Source organism: Heloderma suspectum, chromosome 5 (genome assembly GCF_057233095.1).
Source record: "Heloderma suspectum isolate Gila_16-S chromosome 5, 16-S_ref, whole genome shotgun sequence".
Classification (NCBI taxonomy): domain Eukaryota; kingdom Metazoa; phylum Chordata; class Lepidosauria; order Squamata; family Helodermatidae; genus Heloderma; species Heloderma suspectum.
The window spans coordinates 59,604,087-59,621,974 of record NC_139462.1 but is presented as its reverse complement, the minus strand read 5'-3'; the positions used below and the strand labels follow the sequence as shown (position 1 = coordinate 59,621,974).

The following is a 17,888-nucleotide window of genomic DNA, read 5'->3' as shown; positions in this document are numbered from 1 at the left end:
GAATTTTTATGGAACATTTAACATGCACATAATAAAATGGGTTCTGTTATGTTAATTGTCTGGGGTGGGGAGAAACAATAAAGAAGATAAATGAACATATACATTTCCCATACTAGTGGTCAGTACAACTTCTGTTTTCAGAAAACAGCAGAGATGTTGAAGTTTTCTGTAACCCTTTTAGGTGGATTCAGAATATGTTAATAACATTGCAGAAAGCATCAGAAGCAGGTAAGTCTTTCATAATGTGTCAGTTTATGACAATCTAAAAATAAATAATGCTATGCCATTTTTAAAAAAATACTCTCTAGTTGTAAATTTTAGTGATCAGTAACTTGGGTTAATGTGATGTAATATGTAATAAACTAGATATTAACATATGTAACAATTAGGAAGACTAGTACAGAATTTTAACTGGTTCAGCCAGATGTGATCATATTACACCAATTCTTGAAGAGTTGCAGGTGACTATTCACTTCTCAATCTAATTCAGTGTGCTGGAGCTTACCTTTAAAACCCTAAATGACTCGCAACCCAAATACCTAAAGAAGCATCTCTCCCTATATCAGGGCTTTGGAACCTCAGGCTCAGGGGCCAAATCTGGCCCTCTGGAGTTCCCCAGATGACTACATTGCCTTCCCCTGGCCCCACTCCCTTACTGCTGACCATTTGATGGTTTTACAGCCTTTGTGCAGTTTTTTTCTCCAATGCCTCCCCTAAGGCTTAGTTACTAGTAGTAAGAGCATTACACTAAAATATGTTAGTGGGATTTTTTTAAATTTAGCCCCACTCCTTTTGCCTTCAGCCCTGCTCACCACTGTGGCTCCTGAAAGCTTATCCAAAATGGAATCCGGCCCTCAGGCAGAAAAAAGGTTCTGCACCTCTGCTGTATACTACCCTGCCTATGTCTTAAGATCAGAGGTAGGCAATGTGTTGTTGGACTGCAACTCCCATCAGCCCTAGCCAGCATAGCCAATGGTGAGGGATGATGGGAGTTGAGTAAAGCTTTAGTCACATTTAAACTTATGCCTTTCAAAGGCCAACTATTCCACACTGCTTGGCATTACAAAGAAATGAATTGGCTTTATTACATGTTTTGTTGCCCTCGCTACCAGGGTTCACATGTTGGGGTGCCATAGCATTGTGTGTGTATGTGTGCGTTGTGCCTGTTGAGGGTACATGGCCATGTTCCCAAATCAGCCAGCATGACTCCCTCCATTTCTTGGAAGCATGGGGATATCTCCACCACATCCTGAGATCAGTCAGCAGTAGCAGTGTTGCCAAGGATGCTGGGGCGGGGCTGGCATCTTTGCAGCATTTTTTTCTTTCTGCCATGTTTCCCTGGGCTTAAGCTTATACTGGATGTGGTGTGGCAGCAGCATATCTTTGGCCTCTAATTGCAGAACAGGATTGCTCTGTCCAAATCTACAATACACATACAAAGGAAAAATAAACGTTTTTGTTAAGAAAATATGTAAGTCCCTCTATTGCTCATAAATATATGTGAATAAGCCATTGTTCCTGTGAGCTGTCTGTACCCTGGTATAGAAGTTCACTGGAAGAGAATACTGTGTTCTATTTTTCTTTGTTTAGCTTCCGGGATGAGGTACTCTCTGGAGTTCTGGAGGTTATTTCTCCCCCTGCTTCCTATTATCCTGAGCTCTCCAATCTCAAGGAAACCTTTGGGGACTCTAAGGAGAGAGTAAGGTATGACAGACAATATGAAGAACATCTCAAACTGCACTTTATTAAGCATTTTTAAATGATGAGGGTCATTATTTATTTCAAAATGTAGAACTCATTTTTTGAACATGTCCTCAAAGCAGCTCACAACAAAACATTATAAGACAATATCACAATAAAACTTCGCTTTATGTATTTTTTAATTAACGAACACCACAGCTGCAAAGAGATGGTAAACATCTCACAACAGCTCCCAGCAAGCTATAGGAATCAAGGCCTGTCTAAATAAAAAGGCCTTTATGGCCTCTCTGAAAGGACCAATCCACAAATCTGACAGACTTTTAACAGGGGAGAAATCTAGTATTGAGAGGTCACTGCTGGGAGCGGGGAACCCTTCTGAACATAAGAACGTATGAAGAGCCACATGCTGGATCAGACCAAGGGTCCATCTAGTCCAGCATTCTGTCCACACGGTGGCCAACCAGCTGTCGAGTGCTGGTCAGATCCAACCTCAAATCTAATAATTCCTGCAAGAGGTCATCATTTCCTGATCCCAGCAGTTGGGGAGATACACATGGGAGGAGGAGTTCCGTCAGGCATCCTAGACTCAAGCTGTGTAAGGCTATAAAGGTTAAAAAGCAGCATCCTAATTTTAGCCCAGAAACAAAGAGAACTGGGAGCGTGCTTGTAGCACAAGTGTAATATGTTTTATACAGCTGGACGAAATGGAAGTCATTTTGCTTCGTATTGGACCAATTGCACTTTCCAGTCTGCCTTCAAGGACAGCCCCATAGCACATACAGCGGATTACAGTAACTAAGGCTACTTGCAGACAAGTCTTTTATTGTGCAGTCAGTCACACTGCCTCATCCACAGAATTTTACAGTGTGGTCCAGACATTACAGTCTAGTTTGTAGTCCTCCAGTGTTTTCCTTTAGCCCCATTAAAGAAGAAAAGCCAGAGTAGCTGCACAGTGCCTCTGATTATTAGCAATAGGAACCGTACTTTTGGAAACATCCCAAGTCAAGAAGTTACTAGAGCATAAAAAACTGTAACTAGATAGATTTTTATTTTCCAGGAGAGGGTGCAGGTCCCATACCAGCCAAGGCTTGCAAAAGGCGCTCCTGGCTACAACTGACAGACGAAGAAGCCGGGAACCAGGAGCACCTGCAAGCAGTGCAGCAGTTGCTTTCAGAGGAACTACCTCTTCAGGCAGTGGCCAACCATAACTGTCTTGTATGAACAGAGTTTTAGTTGATTTGTTATCAAGTCCATCACCGATTTCAGGCAGATATTCCAAGCTGACACCATTTACACCTTGTTGAGGTGGAAAGAGTTGGGTGCCATTTACATACAATTGACACCTCACTCCAGACCACCTCTCCCAGCAGTTTCATGTAGGTGTTTAAAAGCAGGGGAGACATGATAGATTCCTTCAAAACCCCACAGGCTAATTACTATGGGTCTGAAAACTAGTATTCCACCACCACCTTCTAAAACTTCCCAGAAAGTTAGAAGCAGAACCAGCGTAACGCAATGCCTCCAACCTTCTACCCATGTTGTTGGTGCAGTAGATACTATGGTTAATGGTATATCCAGACAAATCAGCAGGGTTACACTCCCCATCATCTCTCTTTCAGGGCATGTCATCAACCAGAGCCAGCCACCAAGGCAATTTCCATCTTGAACCCCAGCCAGAAAGCCAGATTGAAGTGGCTCTAGATAAGAGTTTTAGTTTCTCTAAAGAGAAAGAAAATAAAGTATAAAAGCAAGCTCTTCTTTAAAAACAGAACTTCTTGCTTACATTTAGGTGGAGAACAAAACAGAATTTGGATTATAGCTTCTTAATGCTGTATGCCCAACCAAGAGGAACGTTTTATTTACAGGTATGTTCACGTGCTACCTACATGGCTACACTGATTAAATTGTGCCGGGTTTTGCCTCGAATCAGAATCCAGACACACATCTCTCTCACTTTTGAGGACATCTGTGTCTTGCTAATCTTTAGGCCTTACTTGCTATATTATTTCACAATTATACACATCTCAGAATAGCCTATTACTAGCTTTGTAATGTTGTTTCATCATTCACATGAGTGATAAATAAGGGATTGCATATCTAAGAGCCCAGTCCTAAATGCATTGCGTGGAAGTAAATAAAGGCTCACTGGTTATAGTGGAACACAGGAGCAGACAGCTGTATGGCCTGATTAAATTCATCATGGACGTTTCACTGGAATGTGGCACTTGGTGGGATAAGGTATTCAGTGAACCGCATAACGTCAGCCAAGGCTGCTGTCAGCACTTAGCATCCTCGGGCACCTGACAGGGCCCATTGTTGAGGCCATTGTTGTCTAGCCACCATTTAAATTCCCCACAACACCATCACTCTGGGGCATAATAGAATATGTAAATAAAAGCTGGACCCAGTGCTGCTGGAGCAAGGTGCTACTGCCACTGCCAGATAGGTCTGCCAGGACTGATCTATGGAGGAGGAGTGCCATCAGAGGACACTTTGCCGAGGGCCCACTCTAACCTGGAGCTGGCCCTGTCTTAAGTTAGTCATGATCAGCCCATGTTTTCTTTAATAGGTATTTCAGTGCTTATAATGGTTCATATTTACTATGAAGGGACAGTTCTTATTTATTATGTAGGTTTAGGGTGCCTAACTAGATAGGTGGCCGCCTCCGACCTCGGAGGTGACTGCCTATCCAAAGCAAGGCAGGAAAGGCACAGGGGGCGGGGGGCGGGAATCGTTCCCTCTGCTCCTCTCCTGCCTTGCTATTATTTGTTTTCAGCTGTCTAGAGGTGGGGGGGCTGACTGGGAGAGGAAGCTGCCAACATTGGAAGCTGCCGACTGCACATACGACATTGGATGTGTTGTACGCGCAGCTCCGCAATCCCCTCCCCGGAACGCCCCCCAGCCCTGCCCCTTTTCAGTCCCTCCGCACTCCTCTTGAGAGTGTGAAGGATAGGGCTTCTCTGTCCTACCTCCAAGGCAGCGTGGACGAGAGGGGCAGTCAGTTTTCCAGGAACCATTGGTTCCCGGAAATGAGCATATCCTATGGCCTGCTAGACAGTGTCTAGCAGGCCATAGGATTGCTCTCCTACTGTCTTAGCAGCATGGTTGCTGCTTCTGTGTGGTCGTGCCCCCCACACTGTCCTGGCAACATATGAAATTTGGAAAACATGTGGAAGGGGGTATGATATGGTCATTCCTCCATGTGTCTCCTCCAAGGGAGGTTCAGAGGATGGCAACAAGGGAGAGGGCCTTCTCAGTGGTGCCCCCCCGACTGTGGAAGGCTCTCTCCCGTGAGGTCCATCTGGTGCCAACTTTGTGTTTTTGGCACCAAGTTAAGACTCTCCTCTACTCCCAGGCACTTGATAGCATATAATGGGCGCTTAATATTTTATCAGGTCCTGGTAGTTTTATTGTTAATGGTTTTAACTTATTTTTTAAACTGTTAAAAATTCTTGAATATTAAAGGTTTTATATTATGTTTTATCATGCTGTGAACCACTCAGAGACCTTTAACTTTGGGGCAATATAGAAATGTAGTAAATGAATGACTGAATGTCAGTGGTATTCACTCTCAGGGAAGGTCAGCTGGGGTGAGGTATAATCGCATCACATTCTCTCCCACATGGTTTCTGCTTTTCAAACAGTACTGGAACAGCATAGGACATGCAACAATGTGGAAGTGCCAACCACACCACTCTGGACATGTAAGAAGTACTGGCCATGACAGCTGGGCTCTTAATGGACCCAGAATGTGTTGTTAATGAATTTCTGAGAAGTTTACCATAAAATCCAAATCGCAGTGTTGCTTGACTAACATTCAGAGAACACCCCCCACACCGCCCAAAGCTGCAGTAACAAGCAAGTGCAAAACCCAGTCCTTGCTGACTTCTTCTGCTCATTTGTAGCAGCACATTTAATAGCTAGCACTGGCTAACTGACCACTGTAGCTGCCACCTGTAGACAGATCCTTGGAAAAAGGCTCTGAGAAAAAACAACTGAAATATCAAAAATATTAGCAACAGGAAATGTCGCTAATATTTCTCTATAAAAAGAGAAGGAAGTTTCACAGTGACTGTAATTAATAGCCACATTTTTAAAAGCCAGTGGTGAAACTGAGGAAGAAGAGGCAGAAATAGAATACCAGGATGACAAGAGATTATGGAATTCTGGAAAAACATGCAGTCCAGCTTCATCCCTGCATAAAACCCAGGCCAAAATGGCACATGAAATATACTGCATATGGGAAAGTGAAGAGATGACCCAGATAAGAGGTTCACTGCATATGGTTTGCTCACTATTTTTCCTTTCGGTAGGGAGAAAAGTGGAAGGGGACTGAATTTCAAATGCTTCATATTCCTTAGATCTGGGAGGTACATCTGAGTAAGAAGCCCTCTTCTTATGTGTAGCAGCTGAGAAGGGCTAACTGACCTACTTGCTGCTTCCTTTCCTTCTAGTTGTGCTAGAAGCAGGATGGGCCATGTGTCTTACCTTAGAGGATAAGATAAGATAAGATAAGATAAGGACAGGCCTCTGTTTCAAGGACTGTCCTGTCCAAGTCTGGTTTCAAGTTAAGTACCATAAGAAGGGAGAAGAGGGGCCTTGAAGTTGCCCATCAATAGTTAGCACCTGGTACAGCAGACTGAGCACGAACACAGGTCACTATCTTCCCCACTATGGTGATATGTATTGTTTTTCTATTTAAATTATAATTATTTCTAAATGTGAAAATTAGCTTATGCACATATAAATTAGCTTATGTACATTTTACATAAACCTGTGTCCTCTTTTCTGGGAATGCATTTCCTCCTTTTTGGCAGTGTGTAAGTGGCCACCCTAGCTCATCTTTTCCCCTATGGAAGCTATCATTTTCTCTCTATTTTAATAGGGCAATGTCTTTATTAATCAATAAAAGATTGAGGGAGGTTTAGAGAAAATTGTGTCAATATTTTCAGTGCATGCAATTGTTCATGATTTCTGCAGTCCACGGGGGGCTCTTGAGATACTTTTAGTCATGCCAGGGAACAGATAATGGTTGTATGGGAACGATAAGAGCAGGCAGTCAAATCCCTCTTCACCTGGGGTGAAGTGTAATTATTCTCTGTGTCCATTTAGCCCTGCTTCATCCTGAGATAATTATGCATTTCTAAAGCTGAAAGCATCTTTGAGAAGCTCTGTTCCAGTAGCTGTTAGAAAGTGCTTTTTATCAGTACTCAAGGGAGTTGAAATGAAAACATTAAAAAAAACTACAGCAGCTTTTAGCATCTTGATTCAGAACTCATGCCAAAAATAAGGAACAGTTATTGGGAGTACTGTTTCACTTCAGTAGTTACCTTGGCACTCACACCATTTCACAAAATGGTGTTCTTATTTGTTGCAATTAACTGGCTTTAAAAAAATGTGTAGTAGTGCAGAGGAAGTGGGTTTATTTTAATTTCATATTTATTCAAGAGATGTAGAGCAGATCAAGTTGTTAAAGGTAACAAAGAAGAGCAGTTTCAGTGAGAGAATTATACAATCAGGCAATTTAATATGCCAACTTTACAGATACTTTTTTTCTTCCAGAAAAAGAAAGAAGCAAAGGAAAAATACATGTATTTATTTATTTCTATACTGCCTAATAGCTGAAGCTCTCTGAGTAGTTCACAAAAATTGAAATGTGAATAAAGCACCAATATAAATATAAGCCACTTCCATACTGCATGAGCATGTGAACAGCACTCGAGGCACAGAAGGACATAATTGTATATTGGGGAATGGATCTGCAAGGGTGTAACTCTACCACCAGCAGTGTTCCCATTGGTGGTAGGCCCTAAAATGGGGTTTTCAGGGGTGGACCTGGTATAACTGATTTTAATGAGGAAAAATGCTATTGCTTAACTGAGCAGTCCTAAGTGAGGTCAGGCAGGGGAGTGAAGGAGCAGATCCTCCACCACTTCCGAAGCCCTGTCAGCTTGCACTGGCTAGGGCAGGAGTTGTGGTAGGGTATGACTTTGCCAGCCCCTTCATGGATCATTGCCTTGTTGTGGCAAAGGGTCTTGCGTAACTCAGTGAAGCCATAAGCTATGCCGTGCAGGGCCACCCAAGACGGACCGGTCATGCTGACAAAATGTGGTCCACTGGAGAAGGAAATGGCAACCCACTCCAGTATTCTTGCCAAGAAAACCCCATGGAACGTATCACAAGGCTAAAAGCAGAGAATGAGATGGCTAGATAGCATCATGGATACAATGAATATGAACTTGAGCACACTCCGGGAGAGAGTGGAGGACAAGAAGGCCTGGCGCGCTATGGTCCATGGGGTCATGAAGAGTCAGATACGACTTAACGACTGAACAACAACAACAACGGCTTTGCCAGACTTTTCAACCCAGTGGATCTTTAAAAAAAAAAAAATCCATTGCATTGAAAGCACTGGGGTGGGGGGAGTTAGTTACACTAGGTCCACCCTGCCCCACCCCTGAATCACCCCATTTCAGGGCCTACCACCAGTGAAAACACCGCTGGTGGTAGAGTTACACCCTTGCAGATCCATTTCCCAATATACAATTATGCCCCATCTGTTCCTCAATTTCTGTTCATATGCTCATGCAGTATGTAATTGGCTTATATTTATATTGGTGCCCTATTCTCATCTCTTTTCCCTTTATTTCTTTTTTTCCGGAAGAAAAAAATATCTGTAAAGGATCCCAGGATCTATGGCCACTGCTACTGAAATGAGTTAATTTCTTTTCTAGCTAGAAGATGATATTGTAGCCAAGCCTGAATATATGCAGATAATAGAAGACTTTGCTGCACAACAGGAATCAAAGGACTGGATGATCCTAGAATTTTCTCAGCTTGGGTTTATTGGTAAGTACACCAACACTGTCAAGACTACAAGGGGCCAGTTTAAGCACAAATGAAGAGTGGGTGATAATAAATGGCTTACTTTTTTAAAAAAATTGTAACTTTGGGTGCTTCCAGACAAGGGTTTTATGGTGCTATTGCCTGCCTCATTCATAAAATTTTACTGGCGTGTCCAGATGTCTTCCTCCTTTGTTTTCACACCAGTACTTCAGTTTTTTCCTTACCTTGGAAAATCAGGGGAAAAAAAGATGGAATTACTATACCATGGCTTCTGATTATTAGTGCTAGGAGCCCTCCATCTGGAAGCACTCTCAGCACTGGATTATGGCTTTGCTCCAAAGTTTTGAATTGTTGCGCTTTAATCATTGTTACAGTGCAATCGTATACTCAGACATAAGTCCCATTGAGTTCAATGTGGCTTGTTGTTGTTGTTGTTCAGTTGTTAAGTCATGTCCGACTCTTCGTGACCCCATGGACCATAGCACCCCAGGCCTTCCTGTCCTCCGCTCTCTCCTGGAGTGTGCTCAAATTCATATTCATTGCATCGGTGATGCTATCTAGCCATCTCATCCTCTGCCGTCCCCTTCTCCTTTTGCCTTTGATCTTTCCCAGCATTAGGGTCTCAATGTGGCTTGCTCCCATGTAAGTGGGTATAAGATTGGAGCCTTCATATGTGTGATCTGTAAAACAGCGTAATGATTTCAAAACATATGGGGCAGAATCTAGGGAACAGCAAGTGGAAACGCCTCGCCCAGTTCTGCTTTCCCATCTCCATCTTCCCTCTGGAGCCCTTTACACTCCCCAAAGCCTTCTCTTCACAGCCAAGGAACCTTCCAGAAAAGCATGAGAGAAAGAAATTGGAGAAGTTTGGCAATCCCCATCCCCACCCCTTGCCCAAGCAGAAGTCCCTTACACACTTGCACAAGGAAACAATACCTGTGTCAGGCCAAAATAGAGTAGCTGTAGATCTATGCAGGATTTTGACTTCCTCCATTGATCATATTGTTCAAACAATGAAAGCAACACATGGCCAAAGTAAAATAGCAGGTTCATGGTTTAGATTATATATAATATCTAGAACGTGCACTTAAAACAGTGCAAACGCTAGCATAAGTGACTGCTTGAAACACCATTAACTAGTTTTGCATGTTTTGTTCTTCCTTCAGGATTCACCCTATTAAGTTAAGGCAGGATTATAGTTTGTAAGCAACCGTGTTTTTAACTGCGGATGCCATTTAGTCAAAGCTGAATGCTTTAACGTCCCATGGTGATTTCATTTAAGAGCTCAGCATTGAAATCAGTTGGACTAAAAAATGTGTGCTGGATTGTGCCCTAAATCTGGCCAAAATGAGATAGCGAATATAATAAAAAAGCACTTTGGCCATTCATGATACTGCACTCGCAAATCATGTGCAAGGAGGGCCCAAACAAGCTAGCCACCAAAACTAGCAGCACCTCCCCCACTATTCCCATCCTTGAGCATCACACACATATGGGCATGCACAAAGGAAGAAGAAGTCCTAAAAAATGAAATGGGAAATGAGACCAGGAGCAGCACAGCACAGTCAGTGCTAGAGGATCCAGCAGCACTCGCAAACTGTTCTGTTGCACTAATTTTTGCAGGGTGCAGCAGGGTGCCTGCACATGTTTTGCTACAGTAGAATCATGGCCTTTGTTCCTAATTTAGCCAAGATGTATTTTCTATAGATAAAGGGTTGGATCTAGACTCATGCATACTTAGAGTAGACCCATTGAAGTAAATGGGACTTAGGTTAGTCGTGCTAATGTAAGACCCATTGATTTCAATGGGTCTCCTCTAAGTATGACTAAGTCTGATGCAATCCACTAGCAGTAGATAGGTATTGAGAAAGTAAAGTTAATAACTTCTTTGTGATTTACTCTCTGTGTTGTAAGTAAAGTTGTGATTTTCTTCTCCCTTTAAAAAATATGCATTTTCAGGAAAGTTGTTCCGATGCAGAGACTTACCACTGATAGTAGAATTTTTCTTAATGTTCTACAAAGATAAGCCAATTGACTGGCTTCTAGACCACTTACTTTGGGTTAAAGTATGCCATCCAGAGAAAGATGGAGTAAGTACTACATTTATTAACAACAAATAAGTTGCATTTGGTGAGGGGGTGTGGGGACAGAGAAGCCGAGCTACAAAACGATTGCATTTTAGAAGAAAATGTGTACGCAACTGGAATTTACCAAAATGTACAAGAGTTTAAAATAATTAACTGAACCAGTTTCCAGAAATACTAGTGTCAACAATTATGTCACCTTACAATGAAAAATATATAGTCTTTCATGCTGTACATATGAATGTATACTGTGATGTAATAGAAACAGAAATGAGAAAAAATGTGTTTGATTAGTCTTTACTCTCCCCTTCATGGATCATTGCCTTGTTGTGGCGAAGGGGCTTGCGTAACTCAGTGAAGCCATAAGCTATGCTGTGCAGGGCCACCCAAGATGGACAGGTCATGGCGGAGAGTTCTGACAAGATGTGGTCCGCTGGAGAAGGAAATGGCAACCCACTCCAGTATTCTTGCCAAGAAAACCCCATGGAACGTATCACAAGGCTAAAAGATATGACGCCGGAAGATGAGCCCCTCAGGTCGGAAGGTGTCCAATACACTACTGGGGAAGAGCAGAGGGAATTTCCAAGTCGCACCAGAAAGAGTGAAGCAGCTGGGACAAAGCCGAAAGGACACTCAGCTGTGGATGTGTCTGGTGGTGAAAAGAAAGTCCGATGCTGTAAAGAACAATATTGTTTAGGAACTTGGAATGTAAGATCAATGGATCAAGGTAAGCTGGAGGTGGTCAAACATGAGATGGCAAGAATGAACATTGATATCTTGGGAATCAGCAAACTAAAATGGACAAGCATGAGCGAATTTAATTCAGGTGACCATTATATCTAGTACTGTGGGCAAGAATCCCTTAGAAGAAATGGAGAAGCACTCATAGTTAACAAAAGGGTGGGAAAGGCAGTACTGGGGTACAATCTCAAAAACGATAGAATGATCTCAGTACGAATCCAAGGCAAACCATTCAGCATCACAGTAATTCAAGTCTATGCCCCAACCACTGAGGCCGAAGAAGCTGAGATTGATCGGTTCTATGAAGACCTACAACACCTTCTAGAACTAACACCAAAAAAAATGTCCTTTTCATCATAGGGGATTGGAATGCTAAAGTAGAGAGTCAAGAAATCACCGGGATAACAGGCAAGCATGGCCGTGAATGAAGCAGGACAAAAGCTAATAGAGTTTTGCCAAGAGAACAAGCTGATCATAGCAAACACTCTCTTCCAACAGCACAAGAGGCGACTCTACACATGGACATCACCAGATGGTCAATATCGAAATCAGATTGATTATGTACTTTGCAGCCAAAGATGGAGAAGCTCTATACAGTCAGTAAAAACAAGACCTGGAGCTGACTGTGGCTCAGATCATGAGCTTCTTATTGCAAAGTTTCGGCTTAAATTGAAGAATGTAGGGAAAACCACTAAACCATGCAGATATGACCTAAATCATATCCCTTATGAATATACAGTGGAGGTGACAAATAGATTGAAGGGATTAGACCTGATAGACAGAGTGCCTGAGGAACTATGGATGGAGGTCCGTAACATTGTTCAGGAGGCAGCAACTCAATCCATCCCAAAGAAAAAGAAATGCAAGAAAGCAAAGTGGCTGTCTGATGAGGCTTTACAAGTAGCTGAGGAAAGAAGGGAAGCGAAAGGAAGGGAGAAAGGGGAAGATATATCCAACTGAATGCAGATTTCCAGGGAATAGCAAGGACAGACAAGAAGGCCTTCTTAAATGAACAATGCAAAGAAATCGAGGAAAACAACAGAATGGGAAAGACTAGAGATCTTTTCAAGAAAATCGGAGATCTCAAGGGAACGTTCTGTGCAAAGACGGGCATGATAAAGGACAAAGAAGGCAGGGACCTAACAGAATCAGAAGAGATTAAGGAGACGTGGAAAGAATACACAGAAGAACTATACAGGAAAGATCTGAATGTCCCTGATAGCCATGATAGTGCGGTCACTGAACTTGAGCCGGACATCCTAGAGAGTGAAGTCAAGTGGGCCTTAGGAAGCATTACTAACAACAAAACCAGCGGAGATGACAGTATTCCAGCTGAGCTATTTAAAATCCTAAAAGATGATGCTGTTAAAGTGCTGCACTCAATATGCCAACACATTTGGAACACTCAACAGTGGCCACAAGACTGGAAAAGGTCAGTTTACATTCCAGTTCCAAAGAAGGGCAATGCCAAAGAATGTTCAAACTACCGTACAATTGCGCTCATTTCACATGCCAGCAAGGTTATGCTCAAAATCTTACAAGCTAGGCTTCAGCAGTATGTGAACCGAGAACTACCGGAAGTACAAGCTGGGTTTCGAAGAGGCAGAGGAACTAGAGATCAAATCGCCAACATTCGCTGGATCATGGAGAAAGCAAGAGAATTCCAGAAAAACGTCTATTTCTGCTTCATTGACTACGCTAAAGCCTTTGATTGTGTGGATCACAACAAACTGTGGCAAATTCTGAAAGAGATGGGGGTACCAGACCACCTTACCTGTCTCCTGAGAAACCTGTAGGAGGGTCAAAAAGCAACAGTAACAACCGGACATGGAACAACCAATTGGTTCAAAATTGGGAAAGGAGTATGACAAGGCTGTATATTGTCACCCTGCTTATTTAACTTATATGCAGAGTACCTCATGAGAAACGCCAGGTTGGATGAATCACAGGTTGGAATTAAGATTGCCGGGAGAATTATCAACAACCTCTGATACGCAGACGATACCACCCTAATGGCAGAAAGCGAAGAGGATCTAAAGAGCCTCTTGTTAAGGGTGAAATTGGAGAGCGCAAAAGCTGGTTTGAAACTCAACATTAAAAAAACGAAGATCATGGCATCTGGCCCCATCACATCCTGGCATATAGAAGGGGAAGAAATGGAAGCAGTGACAGATTTTACTTTCTTGGGCTCCAAGATCACCGCAGACGGTGACTGTAGCCATGAAATTAAAAGACACTTGCTCCTTGGGAGGAAAGCTATGGCAAACCTAGACAGCATAGTAAGAAGCAGAGACATCACCTTGTCAACAAAGGTCCGTCTAATCAAAGCTATGGTTTTCCCAGTAGTAACGTATGGCTGTGAGAGCTGGAGGCTGAGTGCCGAAGAGTTGATGCTTTCGAACTGTGATGCTGGAGTCCCCTGGACTGCAAGAAGGTCAAATCAGTCTATCCTAAAGGAAGTCAACCCTGACTGCTCATTGGAAGGACAGATACTGAAGCTGAAGCTCAAATATTTTGGCCACCTAATGCGAAGAGAAAACTCTCTGGAAAAGACCCTGACTCTGGGAAAGATTGAAGGCAAAAGGAGAAGGGGACGGCAGAGGATGAGATGGCTAGATAGCATCACTGATGCAATGAATATGAACTTGAGCACACTCTGGGAGAGAGCGGAGGACAGGAAGGCCTGGCGTGCTATGGTCCATAGGGTCATGAAGAGTCGGACATGACTTAATGACTGAACAACAAGAAGTCTTTACTCTTCCAGCAAATATCTGTAAAATCAGCTAGACTCCTACATCCAAATGTTTGCCTGGTTAGTTCAAATCAATATGTGAAATTCCTTTCCTGTTTCCCCTACCTCACCCTGGTTGATATTGCTTGGCACTTTGCCCCATTCGGTTGCCTGTTCACAATACTGCAGTGCTAGTAGCCTCAATCTCTCCAGTCCTTAAGCACTAGGAAATTTCTTCAAAGTTTCCATTCTCGTTAGCCCCCTACTTGCCTCACTGGTTCCTTCCCTCCTCTACGCTTTTGCTCAAGCCTTCTTCTCTTCCACTTACCTTTCCCTCAGGTTTGTCTCTCTCAATCCCTTCCTTCCCAGTCCTAAACCTGCTCCATGCAGCTATTCCTCTGCCCAGCGTCTGATTAAGGCTTTAATCCAAGCCAGATAACTTTCCTTTCCCTCACAGAGGCTGAAAACTTTGGGTCATTCCCCTCCACCCCTTGCCTTCGCCCAGCAACTCTAGGAATGCTTGTGAATATTCCGTGGTATTACACCAACTCAGCTCATCCGTGACAGAGGCTTCACTGCCACAGCACAATCCAATATAGATGGTTTGTTCACCTGTGACTGAATATGTTTTGCAAGACAAAGTTATAAATATTCAGCTGAATGTGTTTTTCTGCTACTTACAACACAGAATTGTTTCCTTTCCAGAAACACTGTGGAAGGCAAAAGGCCTCTTTGCGCATCCGTTATAAACCATCTCTCTTTCAGCATGTGGGAATGTATTCATCTTTAGCAGGAAAACTACAGCATTTGAAAGTAAGATCCCTTTTTAGTTTCTTTCTTTCCCTAAACTCATGATCTGGATGCAGATAATAGGGAAATAGTTGTTTTTGTTAGAATGCTCATATAACTGCACCCAGTTCAAACAGAAAGGAAATTAAGCACTGAAGCCCTGGTCAGCAACTAGTTACCCGTGCTGGAGAGCCACTCTGAAAAGACAGTGAACACATACCAGATCTAGTCAACTGCTTTACAAGGGTCATGTTATTTAAAAAAAAATCCCAATCCCCTATTGCCATAAGAGCTGGGATGATTATTCATAGTGGGGATACTCAATAATGCAGTTTCCAGAGGGGTAGCTGTATTAGTCTGTTGCAGCAAAAACAAGTCTTGTGACTCCTTAAAGACTAACAAATTTATTTGGCATAAGCTTTCGTGGACACTCAGCATCTCTACACCAGCCTAAAATCCTGCATTTAAAACAGGGCTTTTTGCTTCCATTTTAAATGCAGGATCACTACGGACTCCCTTTACACGTATTTCCTCCCCCCGCCCCTTTCCCCCTCCTTTTCCTCCTTATCTGAGTCTTCCATATGTTTCATTGGTCTAGCTCCTCTTATTGCAGCTTTTCCTTTTTCATGGAGGGATAGATTATCTCCAATCTTTTTAACAATAGAATAAAGGTCATTTAGTGCAGGAGACACCCTGGAGGTTAATGACATCATCTAAAGCGCCTGCAAACTTCCGTGAGTGAGGAATCTCAATAGCAGATAAAAACTCCATGTGGAGAAGCCCACAGTCCACTTCATCCAATGCACAGAGGGAACACTGTCTTATGCCATAATAAATTTGTTATTCCCAAGGTGTCACAAGACACTTTATTGATCAAGAATGCAAGAACTCCTGTTTGAATGAGAGTGACCTTAATTTAAGGTGCTCACAAGCCCCTTTGAACTTGCTCAGACTCAAATAGGTGCTCATACCAGATCTCCAGCACTTCCAGCTACAGAATGTGGGGCCTGCCAGCTCCATACCCCTCAGCTGCAAATGACAGCTCTGTGCAGCCCAGTAGTGGCTCCATAGGGTCATTCATGGGCTGCACAAACTTAAAATTTGCAGTTGGTGCTGGCCTCACATGGGGCTGGCCCTCTCATTAGGCAAAGTGAGACAGTTTGCTCGGGCAGCAGATTGGGAAAGGTGGCAGATTGTGCTCCAGCTCTTCCTCCCATCCTTAGTCCATGTTGCTCCCTGCTTGCGTCCAAGAAAGCTATCATTAGGCACCAGCAGAGTGCCATTTCTTTCTCCTTCTGTCTGGTGCAAAAGCTGAGTGAGCAAAAGAGCAAGCGTGTGAGTTCCTGGGAAGCAGCAGGAGCAGTGCAGGCGCAGCTGAGCTCTTCAGTGGAGAGTGGAGCCCGAAAGAAGCCTGAGCTGCTCTCCTCAGGTCCCCCGCTCATGCTTTTGTTTATCACAGCAAAACAAAACAACAACTTCGTTTAAAACTTCTGAAACGGAGAGGAAAACCAGTGGGGGCAGGGAGGAGGCGGTGGATTGAGGAATCACTTCTCTCTCTTATCTCTTTAGCAGCAAGCAGGTAAAAACTAACAAAATGTCTTTGCTGTTTGTTTTTCACCTGGGGGTCAGTCTTTGAACAGGTTTTTATGTAATATGACAATTAGGGAGATGGGGTGGTGGCACAAGGAATCAGTTCAGTAAATATCCTACTGAGCTATGCAGCTGTTTTTTTCCTGTTGTCAGCCGAGTTAGGCTGCAATCCTATACACATTAGGGAGCGTAAACCTCACTGAACTCAGTAGTTACTTCTGACTAAACATGCTGTGTAACACAGCTATCTCTTTGCAAAATTACTTGCAGATCTAGTTTCCAAGTGGTATTCATGGGGATTTGGATTTTAAGTCCTCCAGTACAATTTTGAAAAATCCCTGCATAAAGAATTGAGTTTTTGGCAGAGACAGCAGATGCCACCTTTTAATGTCCAGATATTAAATATTAATATTGGGCAGTGTAATCAGTGGTTTTCCGCCTTTTTCCCCTAATAGGGTTCCTGTGTTTATAACAAGAATAAATTTAATAACAACTTAGTACATAGATAAAATATGGAATTCACTTCTACAGGATGTAGTAATGGCCACCAATTTAGCTATAAAGGGGGATTGGGCAAATTCATGGAAGATATATTAGTCACTGGGAACAGTAGCAGGCAAGAGCTATTACCCTCATGTCCTGTTTGTTGGCATTACATAGGCATTCGGTAGCTCACTGTGGGAAACTGAATGCTGTACTAGATAGGCTTTTGTTTGATCCAGAAGTTCAGCATCTAAGGTCCTCTGAGTGCTTCCTCCAAGGCAGCAGTGAGGGCGAGGGCCTTCTCAGTGGTAGCCCCCCATCTGTGGAACAAGCTCCCTGATGAGGTCTGCCTGGCGCCAACATTATTATCTTTTCAGTGCCAGGTTAAGACCTATCTCTTTTCCCAGGCATTTGGCAGCACATGATGAGTTTTAATCGGTCCTGGATGCATCTTTAGTTATGGCTGACAGTTCAAAGTTGTTTTTAGTTATATACTGTTTGTGTATATTGTCTGTGTGCTTTTATGTAAATGGTTTTTAAACTTTTTATATTGTATTTAATGCTTTAACTTCTGTAAACCTCCCAGAGAGCTTTGGCTATGGGGCGGTATAGAAATGTAATTAAATAATAATAATAATAATAATAATAATAATAATAATAATAATATTGTCTACTCAGAACTAGATCCTATTGAGTTCAGTGGGACTTACTTCCAGGTAAGTGTGTGTAAGATTGCAATCCAAGTGAAGCTCTTCTCTGTATGCAGATGCAGTGAAAGGTAAAGATTTAATTGTAGAAAGTCTGCCTATCATATAGCTGATAAAGGACCAGGAGCCCTCCCCCCCATTTTTTTTAAAGGTAGCAACTCTTCGTTTATGATGTACTATTCCAGAGAAACCACCTGGGATGATGGAATGCCAACA

The 17,888-nt window shown here is 42.8% G+C and overlaps 1 protein-coding gene across 2 annotated transcripts in view; it reads left to right on the top strand.

Moving 5' to 3' along the window:
* MGAT4D (MGAT4 family member D) overlaps positions 1-17,888 on the top strand; it is a 59,390-nt gene that overhangs the window by 29,774 nt on the left and 11,728 nt on the right. For both annotated transcript variants that reach the window (XM_084856105.1, XM_084856107.1), the window contains exons 5-10: positions 182-228; positions 1,591-1,704; positions 3,491-3,566; positions 8,436-8,550; positions 10,507-10,637; positions 14,809-14,916. In XM_084856105.1, coding sequence (XP_084712231.1) covers positions 182-228; positions 1,591-1,704; positions 3,491-3,566; positions 8,436-8,550; positions 10,507-10,637; positions 14,809-14,916 — 591 coding nt within the window. The remainder of the gene's footprint in view (positions 1-181; positions 229-1,590; positions 1,705-3,490; positions 3,567-8,435; positions 8,551-10,506; positions 10,638-14,808; positions 14,917-17,888) is intronic.